Raw genomic sequence first — 12,431 nt, forward strand, 5'->3', positions numbered from 1 at the left:
CTACTGACAGTCCTCAGTAAATTATTACTTTGGGGTCTGGTTTCAGCTGCAGCGCCTTGTTTATTTCCTCATCGAATAAGATGTGTGGCTAACCCCGGAAGCCCTGTCAAAATGGCCTTGAATAAATGTCTTTACATTATTGGGTTTTTTTTGTATGTGACTCATTGATATTCTAGAAGATAAACCTGTTCATTATTAGCCTTGTTTGTTTTTAATTTAGAAGAGTTAAATTACGTTTTATTAAACTTCATTACCTTCTCAACTGAGCAATATGAATGTAGCTTGTGTTCTACAAACTTGTGTTAGTCACTCTATCTAGTTGCGGCTTGAATAATAAGTGTAGATGAATTTTCTTTTTTGCAGTTGATAATACTCCTTTAGAAATTGTGTCAGATCACAGTCATAATTGATGAATTGCTTGGACTTGCTCCTGTTTGCCTGTTGCTGCTTTAATTTGTTGGTACTGTTTGAATCTGCCACCTCGCATCTCTATCCCACCAGTTTCCTTGCTTCAGGCTATTGTGACTAATGACAAAATGATTTCAAACTAAATAATTTTTTAAAATTCAAATGAGGCTGAGGCTGAGGTACTCTTCTTGTTTGTCACCACTGCGTGTCTGCGGAATATTGATGGGGCATCTCTGTGTGCTGCATGAAATATAACATCACTTGCACTGATGTGTTAGTTGTTTCAAAACTCAAAGGCTGTGGGAATATTATTCCTTGTGAGTCCTTTGCCAGATAGGTCAGCAGATTTCTTTTTTTTTTAAAGATTTTATTTCTCTTTAGAGGGGAAGGGAAGGAGAGAGGGAGAGAAATATCAATGTATGGTTGCCTCTGTGTGTCCTCTGCTGGGAAATGGCCTGCAACCCAGGCATGTGCCCTGACTGGGAATTGAACCGTGCTCCTGTGGTTTGTAGGCCTGCGCTCAATCTGCTGAGGTACACCAGCCAGGGAAGGTCAGCAGATATCTTAATCCTTTTGTGGTTTGTCACCATGGAAAATGATAGATTCTTTACATAGTAGACCTTCCGACATAGATGCAAAATAACTGGAGTATCATTTGGTTGCGTGGCAAAGAGCAAAGATTTAGGCCTCAAATCAGTGTAATTCTCCTTTTCTTTTTTATAAGTTATGCTATGTAGAGTGTTGAGAAACTTTGTAGGTACTCTTAGTTACACTGGGATTGAGTCAAGTTAAATTTCGTGCCCTAGACACTATCTACAATAGTCTAGAAATCTGTCCCATAAACAAAGAAATAGCAATCTGGAAGTCAAATAGAAAGTTTTTTATTTTTAGTTTTTATTCTTTACTTTTCATTGTATTTTTCCATTACCATTTAGTCTCCTTGAGAGTATTTTTTTACATTTCCTCTTTAATTTCCTTAATTTAAAAAAAATCTTGACGTCTTTTGGCCAAGATGGAGGAGGAGGTAGACACACTGTGCCTCCTTGCACAATCAAAATAAGGACAACAAAAGTTTAGAATAAAAATAATAGCCAGAACTGACAGAAAATTAAACGGTATGGAAGTTGGACAGCCAAGGAGCTGAAATAGACACATTCATCCAGACGAGTAGGCGGGGCAGAGTTGGGCGGCTGGCTGGGCAGAGAGAAGTCTCGGCCCAAGAAGTGGTGACACTGGGCACACAGGACACCGGGGCACACAAAATGGCAGCGGGCAAACCCTGGGCATCCAGGCAGCAGTTGGTAGACCCTGGGCTTGGGGTGGCAGATCCAGGGAGGGAGCAAGTGTGAAGCGAGGCACTGTGCACGAGGTAACTGGCTGATTGGGTGGCGGTCCCACATTCACTTGCATATAGCTGGGAAGCGAGACACACTCTGCAAACCAGGGTCCTAGCACCAGGAAATAACGCCTCAAAACACTGATTGAAAACACCTGTGAGGGTTGAGGTGTCGTGAGAGACTCCCAGCCTCACAGGAGAGTTTGTTGAAGAAACCCACGGGGTCCTAGAACGTACACAAGCCCACCCACCCGGGAACCAGCACCAGAAGGGCCCCAGTTTGCTTGAGGGAAGCAGGGGAAGGGACTGAGGTCTGACAGAGAGCAGAGTTAGCACCACTGTTCCCTCTCAGACCCCTCCCGCACAAACAACGTCACAACCCAGAGACTGGGTTGTCCCGCCCTGGTGAACACCTAAGGCTCTGCCCTTCGGTATGTAACAGGCAAGATAAAATAAAGAATGGCTGGAACAGAAGAACAGATCAAAGCTCCAGAGCAAATACAACCTCTCAGATGCACAGTTCAAAGCACTGGTGATCAGGATGCTCACAGAATTGGTTGAATTTGGTCGCAAATTAGATGAAAAAGTGAAGGCTAAACTAAGTGAAATGAAGCAAAATGCACAGGAAACCAATAGTGATGGGAAGAAAACTGGGACTCAAAGCAATGGAATGGACCAGAAGGAAGAAAGAAACAACCAGAAACAAACAGAAAAGAATGAAGAAGCAAGAATTCGAAAAAATGAGGAGAGGCTTAGGAACCTCCAGGACATCTCTAAATGTCCCAACATCCGAATCATAGGGGTACCAGAAGGGGAAGAGGAAGAGCAACAAAGGAAAACTTATTTGAACAAATAATAAAGGAGAATTTCCCCAATCTGGCAAAGGAAATAGACTTCCAGAATATCCAGGAAGCTCATAGAGTCCCAAAGAAGTTGGACCCAAGGAAGAACACACCAAGGCACATCATAATTACATTATCCAAGATAAAAATGAAGGAGAGAATCCTAGAAGCAGCAACAGATAAGGAGACAGTTACCTACAAAGGAGTTCCCATCAGATGATTTCTCAAAAGAGACCTGCAGGCAAGAAGGGTCTGGAAAGAAGTATTCCAAGTCATGAAATCCAAAGACCTACAGCCAAGATTACTCTATCTAGCAAAGCTTTCATTTAGAATGGAAGGACAGATTAAGTGCTTCTCAGATAAGGTCAAGTTAAAGGAGTTCATCATCACCAAGCCTGTATTATATGAAAAGTCAAAGGGACTTAACTAAGAAAAAGAAGATAAAAAATATGAACAGTGAAAGGAGAGCAATCTCACAGTTATTAACAACCACACCTAAAACAAAAGCAAACTAAACAAACAACTAGAACAGGAACAAAACCACAAAAATGGAGATCACATGGAGGGTTAGCAACAGGGGAGTGGGAGGAGAGAAGGGGAAAAGGTACAGGGAATAAGTAGCATAGATGGTAGGTAGAAAATAGATAGGGGGAGGGCAAGAATAGTATGGGAAATGTAAATGATACAGAACTTAAGATACATGGAGATGAACTAAAGGGTGGGAATGTGGGTGGGAGGGGGTGTACAGGGCGGAAGGGAATGAAGGAGGGAAATGAGACAACTATAATAGCATAATCAATAAAATACATTTAAAAAATCTTGATTCTGTACTATATCCATTTTATTTTAATTTATTTAAAAATGAACTAGGTGCCTGCTGTGCTTATTACCGTACAATGATTAAAAAGATAGCCTTTATGCTGTAAAAGTTTGCTGGTTATTTTAAATTGGAAATAAGAAGATTTGATCTTTGTTTTCAGTTGGTAATCCCAGTGACATACTTCATACTGTTCCCTCTACTTTCATTTTGAAAAAAATGTTTTTGCTTTTTTTACATTACCTTTTAGTCACCTAATACTCTTGTCCCCTCAGCAAGCACCACACTGTTGTCCATGTCCATGAGTTCTTTTTCCTTTTTGCGTAATCCCCCACTCCCTACCCTCCCTCCACCGCTAGCTATCCTCCTGCTCTCCATCTTCGATCCTGGTCCCATTCTCATTGTTGGCTGGTTGTTTATTATATTCCACATATGAGTGAAATCATATGGCATTTGTCTTTCTCTGACTGGCTTATTTTACTTAGTGTGATGTTCTCCAGGCCCATTCATATTGTTGCAGAGGATAAACTTTTCTTCTTTTTTATGGCCAAGTAGTATTCTATTGTGTAAATGTCCTGTAGTTGTTTCATTCACTCAATAATTGATGGACACTTAGGCTGCTTTCATATATTGGAGATTGTAAACAATGATGCAATGAACACAGGGGTGTTAATTTGTTCTTTCAAATTAGTGTTTTGGGTTCCTTCTGATATATTCTCAGAAGCAGGATTGCTGGGACAAAAGGCAGATGCATTTTTAATTTTTTGAGGTATCTCCATACTGCTTTCCATAGTGGCTGCACCAGTCTGCATTCCCACCAACAATACAAAAGTGTTTCCCTTTCTCTGAATTCTTGCCAGCACGTGTTGTTTGTTAATTTCTCGATGATAACTACTTTGACAAGTGTGGGATGATATCTCACTGTGGTTTTAATTTCCATTTCTCTGATGATTAGTGACATTGAGCATCTTTTCATATGCCTGTCTATTGGCCATCTATCTGTATGTCCTCTTTGGAGAAGTTTCTATTCAGGTGTTTTGGTCATTTTTTAATTGGGCTGTTTGTTTTTTCACTGTCGAGTTTTGTAAGTATTTCATAAAATTTGGATATTAACCCTTATCAGATGTATTAGCAAATATGTTCTCCCATTCTGTCGGTTGTCCTTTTATTTTGTGGATGATTTCCTTTGCTGTGCAAAATTTTTTTTTTAGTTTGATGAAGTCCCATTTGTTTATTTTTTCTTCTGTTTCCCTTGCCTAGGGAGATATATCAGATTAAAAAATTTGTACAAGCAATGTCCAAGATTTTGCTGCTTATGTTTCCTTCTAGGATTTCTATGATTTCAGGTCTAAGATTTAAGTCTTCAGTCCATTTTGAATTTATTCTTGTTTGTGGTGTAAGAAGGTGGTCTAGTTTCATTTTTTTCGGCATGTATCTGTCCAATTTTCCCAACACCATTTATTGAATAAATTATCTTTAGCCCAGTGTATGTGTTTACTTCCTCTGTCAAATAGTAATTGACCATAAAGTTGTGGGTTTATTTCTGGGTTCCCTATTCTATTCCATTGATCCATGTGTCTGTGTTTATGCCAGTACTATGCTATTTTGATTATTATGGCCTTATAGTACAATTCGACATTAGGTAGCATGACACCTCCAACTTTGTTCTTTCTCAAGATCACTGTTGCTGTGTGAGGCCTTTTGTGGTTCCATATAAATTTTTGAAATATTTGTTCTTGTTCTGTGAAATATATCATTGGACTCTTGATAGGAATTTCATTAAATCTGTAGATTGCTTTGGATAGTATGGATATTTTAATGATGTTAATTCTTCCTATCCATGAACACAGTATGTGCTTCCACTTATTTGCATCTTCTTCAATTTGTTTCTTCAGTTTCTTATAATTTTCTGAGTACAGGTCTTTTACATCCTTGGTCAAGTTTATCCTTGGTATTTTATTTTTTTTGAAGTAATGTGAATGGAATTTTTTTATTACCATTTCTGTTAGTTTGTCATTGGCGTGTAAAAATGCAAATGTTTTCTGGATGTTAATTTTGTATCCTGCTACATTGCTGAATTGATTTATAGTAGTTTCTTGGTGGAATCTTTGGGATTCTCTATGTACAGAATCATGTCATCTGTGACTAAAGACAGTTTTACTACTTCATTTCCAATTTGGACGCCTTTTATTTTTTCTTCTTGTCTGATCCCTGTGGCTAGGACTTCCAATACTATGTTAAATAAGAGACGTGAAAGAGGACATCCCTGTCTTGTTCCTGATATTAAGGGCAGTGTTGGTATTTTTTGCCCATTGAGTATGATGCTGGTGGTGGGTTTGTCATATATGTCCTTCATTATGTTTAGGTTTGATCCATGTATTCATACTTTGCTGAGAGTTTTGATTGTAAGCGGGTACTGGATTTTATCAAATGCTTTTTCTGAATCTATTAAGATGATCATGTGGTTTTTATCCCTCATTTTGTTTTATGATTTTGATTTGCGATTTGTGGTGAATCACATTAATTGATTTGCAAATGTTGTACCAACCTTGCATCCTTGGGATGAATCTATCTTGATCATGGTGTATGATCTTTTTGATGTATTGCTATATTCAGTTTGCTAATATTTTGTTGAGGATTTTAGCATCTATGTTCATCAGAGCTATTGGCCTATAATTTTGTTTCTTTGTGGTATCTTTATCTGGTTTTGGAATTAAGACAATTCTGGCTTAATGCAATGAGTTTGGGAGCCCTCCTTTTGAATTTTACGAAATAGTTTGAGAAGCAGAGGTGTTAGTTAGTTACTTCATCTCACCTACTGTTTATTCCTTCAAGAGCATTATTAATTTCAGGTACTGCATTCTTTATTTCTGACTGGTCTTTTCTTATGGTTTCTATGTCTTCTCTCATGCTTTTGAGTATCCTTATCATCATTACTCTACACTCTCTATCTGATTAATTGCTTGTTTCCATTTCATCTAGTTTTTCTTCTGGAGAATTCTCTTGTTCTTTCATTTGGGTTTTGTCTTTTTGTCTTCTTATATTGGCTGCTTCTTTTTATTTTCTGCTTTAGCTGTTAAACTAATCAGCCATTGGACTGATCAGCTGTTAATATAAAGAAGCAGTAATTTGCAGTCTGGCTTAAGCACTGCAGGCTGGGGCAGAGTAATTCCTGGATGTAGAGCTCTTACTTTTCCTCAAGCTGATGCCCCTTGGAGGGGAGTGACCACCTGAGAAAGATGGCCCTCACTCTGTATGGGGAATGACTTAACAGAGATCCTGTCAACCCTTCCTTCAGTTCTCTCCCAGGAGCCGCCAAACCCAGACTCTCCTCCAGTGTCTCTGGTCCACTCTGCCCCTGCTCTTCCAGAGCCCAGAATAAGTGGCTGCAAAGAAAATTTTGTACACTGGCTCTTTAAAAGGCTCCGTGTGCCTCCCACTGTCTCTCTCTGGCAGAGAAAATTCCTGTTGATTTTCACAGGCGGATGTTATCTGGGTTCCCTTCCGGCTCTGGTGCCGTAGGCTGGGGAACCCAGCTTATGGTTTAGACTGAACACTTCTCAGGGGAACCTCCTGGCTGCTAAAATACCCCTCCTGATCTTCAGCTGCCACCTGTGGGAGCCCAGCCAGCCCTCTTGCTTCTCCACACTCCCTGCCAATCAGTCATGTTGTGGGGAAGTGGTTTCTTCTGTATGCCCTTGGTTATAAGGCTCCCCTCCAGCTAATGTTCAGTTGGTTACTTGGGATGCTTTCTGTATAATTTAGTTGTAATTCCAGATTGGTCCTGGGAGGAGATTAGAGCAGCATCTACTTACTCCTCTCCACTATCTTGGATCTCCCCACTGCTCCCTCCATTTTTACCCTCTTCCTTCATTGATTCTTTTTTTTCCTCATTCACCATGGACTGATCCTGTCCCTTTTTATTTGGGATTACTTTTCTCTCCAGGCATTTTCTTTAAGTCTATTCTTACATTTATTTGATATTTATAATTTGTCTAATTGTAGATGTTGTCAGAATAAAATGATCAAATCTTCAAAAACCTGACATATGAGTATGAAATGGATGTAAGTCAAAAGTTTTGTTCAACTCATTCATTAATTAGGGAACCACTTAAATGGTAAAACTGGTTTAAAACCTTTCTAATAGCTAAAAGTAACTTTTCAAAAAAGGGAATATCAGAATGAGATCTCTAGGTTAAGTACAGAAGTGTTTAAAATCCTACAGGACAACAAAATCATAACTTTTGGTGGTCTTTTATACTGGACAATAACCTACAAGTTAATAGATAACTTGGTAACTTCACAGTGTTAGGGCTCAAATCCAATATTATGTAGCAAAGTCAATGTCAAGTAAATTCTCCTAGACTTAATAATCCTTGCATAGACTTGTTAAATAATGCTTCATTATAATAATGATGCTTCATTGATTAAACCTGCTGTACTTATTTCTGACTTCTAATTCTTGAATAATTTTTACAATATAATTGACTATTATAAACACTTGAGTGACTCATATGGATAGGATTAGTTTATTAAGTTCTTTAATGACTCCTCCACGTTTATGCATGAAGAACCTGTACAACATGGCAGAATACTCTATGTTAACAATGTTTAACTTCCAGTCAGTCATGACCTTTCTGCTCATATTTTTCTCTTCTGTAAATGAGGAACTGGAATAAGTTTATCACTAAAAACTTTCTGTGTTTTAAAATATTGTTATTCTTTAAGACTGGAATTGAGAAGGGCAAAATATCACAGTTCTTTAACTAGCGTGTGGAGTTAGGCAATGGGGCCCCCTAATGGTCTTCAATGAATTCTTGGCATGCCAGCCTTCTTAATTATCCCTGAATGTCTGGGGAACTTCTCACAGGAGGTTTGGGAATACTTCCTTTAGGACCCTTGATTTAATTGGTCTAGATATGTTATCTAGTGGAACAAAGATGCTGGATAACAAACAATTACAAAACTTAAGAAGTGGAATATAATCATTTATTTTTGCTTTCAACCCTATGAGTGAATTAGAATTCACTGTTGATCTTAGTTAGGCTTGGCCGGGGAGTTCATTGTCTTTCAGTTGCGACAAACTCACCCATCTAGTGGTCAGCTACCTATTGGCTTCAGGACAGCCTCACTAGGATAACTTATTCTGCTCCAAAAGATTTCTCCATCAGCCTAGCCTAACACTAATTTGTTCTAGTGTTGGTGGCAGTGTTCTGAGAGTGAAAGCAAGCAAGGACTTGTAAGACTAAGACTCAGACATGGCAGACCATAAGTTCTACCACATACTGTTGGCCAAAGAAAGTCATAAGGAAGCCTGTAGGGAAATAAGCTCCAGCTCCTGATGGGAAAGAAGGGGAAACTCGTATAAAAAGGGGCGTGAATGTGGAGAGGAAGGATGAATTGGTGCCATTTTTATTCAACTTTTAAGATTCACTAGGCAGAAATAGATCAGCTTTACTTTGCAAAGCGCTTCTAAGTACTCTAGAAAATGCTATGTGAATGTGGAGATTTTCCAATCTGGCTGGTAGAAACATACACTATCCCTGGCTTTGTGTATGCCAGATACTGCTTCTAATCCTTCCAGGTGGTTCTTTTGGAAGCCTTCAGTAGTTACCCCACACTTACTATCTGATCTGTACTTAGTAAAATATTCGATGGAATCTTCAAATTTTTGGAGCTCTGTATTTATTTATGTTTTGGCATATATTTCTCTGTTACTTTTCCTTGTGAACTCTAGCCACTTTGATTTCAGGAGTCTGTCAGTGATTCTGGTACTATGTTGTCTAATAACCAGGATTTTCAAAAATAGGGTTTTAAATATATATTTTGTCTGGTTTTCTTAGTCATTTCATGCAGGAGAGTAAATTCAGTCCCTGTTGCTCCATTTCGGTCAGAAATGGAAGTCTCTGATTCTTAGAATTTACGCTTAGGAAAAAAGAAGGATTTCTAAAGACTATGGATGACCTAACGTTTGGTGGGAAAAAGCAGTATGCGAATATCTGATCATAGTTTAAAATATGTATTTTTCTCAGGCTTGTGCAATTCCACTCTTTTCCCTTCTTTTCTCAGTCTAGTTGTTATATTTTTATTGTATCGTGTGTGGGTATTCATTTTATGTTACCAATGACAGTGTAAGATTTTTTTAGATGTTGTGAATATACCTTAACGTCTTTGTATTCTTCACCATGTGTGTTACATTTTAGAGTTAATGGTAATCAATTAATGATTCTCCTTTTCTTGTAAAAAGGACTGAAACCCTGCAGATTAATTAAATGATGTTTACATGTGCTTTGTAGAGTAAAATTCAGGGTAAATAATGGCAATCTAACTCTTAGGTTGATGTCGATTTTGGTTTAAATTGTCTCCACTTAAATTAGGTGCCATATGTTAGACTACAATTGCTCATGAGCTCAACTACCACCTACTTAGAACGACCCTGCAGGCTGACAGAAAGAACACTCTGTAAACCTCTCAGACCCTCTCATTTTGGTGAGGCTATTTTCTTTCTCAGAAAACTTGAAGTCATAATTCACAAACATACATATGGCTTGAACAATTTCAACCTGCTTGATGAGTGTGGTATTGAGAAAAGATTATATTTGTACAATAAATATTTCTCTGTGAACACTCAATTGCATGAATATCATCTGTGAACTTTCTTGGAGGCTGCCTTCTTATAATCACGTACTTATGTTCTTCTCCCTCCCTCTCTCAACTTCTGCATCTCCTGCCCCATCATTTATTTCATAAAATGATAGGTGGAGAAGGCATAGAAAGTAAATACTATATACCCTTAATTTGACTTAGGATGAGCATGATTACAAAGCAGAAATTTTGCCAAGAAAAAAAATCAAACTATTATCTAAGGACAGACATGACTATTTGGAGAATCATTTGAGCATTTGCTTTCTTTCGTTAGTGTGGACAATCTATAGTTGGCCATACAGTTGTTTATTGTGCCTGTCAAGAAACAAGGAGAATTAATTTTAATATTTTTCATGCATCTGCCTTTGATGTAGTCTTGTTCTACACATAACATAATTTGATGGAAAATACTGAAATCCATATTAAGTTAAACATTTTTATAGGTAAATAATTTGAACTCGCATATTCATACAATAATATAGTGATGCTGTTTATATGTCTAGGACAGCATTTTATTTACAACCTATTTTGTTGTTTCACTATTGTGGTAAACATCTAAAATGCATGAGAATTTCTAGATTTATAATAATGTATATAATTATCTATATAAGATTGTGTAAATAAATTCCAGGGATCTGGAAATGAAAGATTTGGGCTTTTTTAAGGGATGTCATGCACATAAGAATGGTTGTTATTATCGTTAATTTACACACAAAAATAGATGAGATTCTTCCTGTTTATAAAGCAAAAATATACAAAGCTCACTGAAGTGTTTACAACATATCACAGAATACTATTTCTGATAAAACTGAACTGTACTGTTATCATCATGAACCTTTAAAATAAAGTGTAACTGTAGTTTATACTCCTAAAAGCCTAATTTTCTTTTAATAGATTTAAGTTCTAATTACTTGTAAGAATGAATAGCATTTTGAAATAAAAAAATTTTGATTCAGCATTTCAAATAGATGCACTTTCTTTTACGTAAGCTTTTACATCAAGACGAGCTATTATAGCATATTAATAAATGTTTACTTTTATGGATGCAACTCATTTTAATTGTTTGATACATTTAAATTTTGTATACATCTCCATAAAATGACATACCAATGTAATTTTTATTATGCCTTTGCAGAACACAAATGCCAATCTGAACATGAGGAAAAGAACAAATGCCTTGGTTCACTCTGAATCTGACATTGGCATCAAAACTGAGGTAGGAAACCATTTGAACAGATCTTCCGTGGTTGTCCAAGGATCTTCTGAAGCCACATCGCAGTCTTACTTAGCTTCCAGTCCAAACCCGTTCAGCCATGCAAATGCAGCTGAAACTATATCTGCTGCAAGAGCACTTCCCTCTGCCTCTTTTTCTACTCCTAGTAGAACTGGGTATGTGCCCCGGCAAGCTTCAGTTGGATCTGCTTTTACCCATCATGTGTTTGGATCAAGACTGGAGCGAATTAAGACCACGGTTAATACCCTAGGGGCTTCTGGGAAGTTGTCAGCCCCCACTCCTCCCTCTGCTCCACCACCTTCTGGATCTGGCACAAGTAAAATAGACAAATATGCTCGCATCCTCTTTCCAGTAACATTTGGGGCATTTAACATGGTATATTGGGTTGTTTATTTATCTAAGGACACTATGGAGAAATCAGAAAGTCTGATGTAATTTTTTTTGCTATAGTAGTTTCCTAAAATATGATGAACTTAATGCAGAATGTCTTTTTAAATGTTTTTAAAGATAAACAATTATTCTTTACTAAAATAAAAATGCTATGTAATTTTTCCATTTAAAAAATTCAAGCGAGTTATTGGGAGAGTTAATTAATTCCTCAGTGAAGAGAAAATGAGCCAATTTTCATTTCAGAAAATGATTTAAATAGAATCAATTCCGCATTCAAATTAGACAGAATACAGACCATCTTGGAAAGTTGAGACAAGAGAAATAGGGCTATTAGAAATATGTGGTGCATATTTATGCACTGAAATTTGAAAACAAACTATGACATTTTCAAATATACACTATGAATATCAACCAACCACCCTAAGTTTCCCAGTGGCATTGCCTTTAATCAGAATTGTTAGCAGATATTATATCTAGTGACCTTTGGAGATCCTCTGACCTAGTATCTGCACATGAAGGACTTTCCCTGTTAAATGAAATATTTTAAAAAGGAAACTGGAAGAAAACAAATGCTGACCAATGGAGTGAAACCTCTGCTTCATTGAAAAGAAATATAGAGACCAGGGAAAATATGTTCCCTGTCTTATGATGGCCAAACAGGACTTAACAGTTGACTTGAAAATTTGTGCTTTGAGCCAAAGTTAAACTCTTTGTATGAATTATTTTGATAGTAGTTCATTCGGTTATGTGTTCTTTCAA

The 12,431-nt window shown here is 37.4% G+C and overlaps 1 protein-coding gene across 1 annotated transcript in view; it reads left to right on the forward strand.

Annotated features, from left to right (window-relative positions):
* Window positions 1–11,815, forward strand: part of GABRA4 (gamma-aminobutyric acid type A receptor subunit alpha4) — a 66,495-nt gene extending 54,680 nt beyond the window's left edge. The window contains exon 9 of the mRNA XM_037034228.1: window positions 11,184–11,815. Coding sequence (XP_036890123.1) covers window positions 11,184–11,717 — 534 coding nt within the window. The 3' untranslated portion in view covers window positions 11,718–11,815. The remainder of the gene's footprint in view (window positions 1–11,183) is intronic.
* The last annotated feature ends 616 nt before the right edge of the window (window positions 11,816–12,431 follow it).

Source organism: Sturnira hondurensis, unplaced genomic scaffold (assembly GCF_014824575.4).
Source record: "Sturnira hondurensis isolate 20B ecotype Veracruz unplaced genomic scaffold, ASM1482457v3 Scaffold0022017, whole genome shotgun sequence".
Lineage (NCBI taxonomy): Eukaryota > Metazoa > Chordata > Mammalia > Chiroptera > Phyllostomidae > Sturnira > Sturnira hondurensis.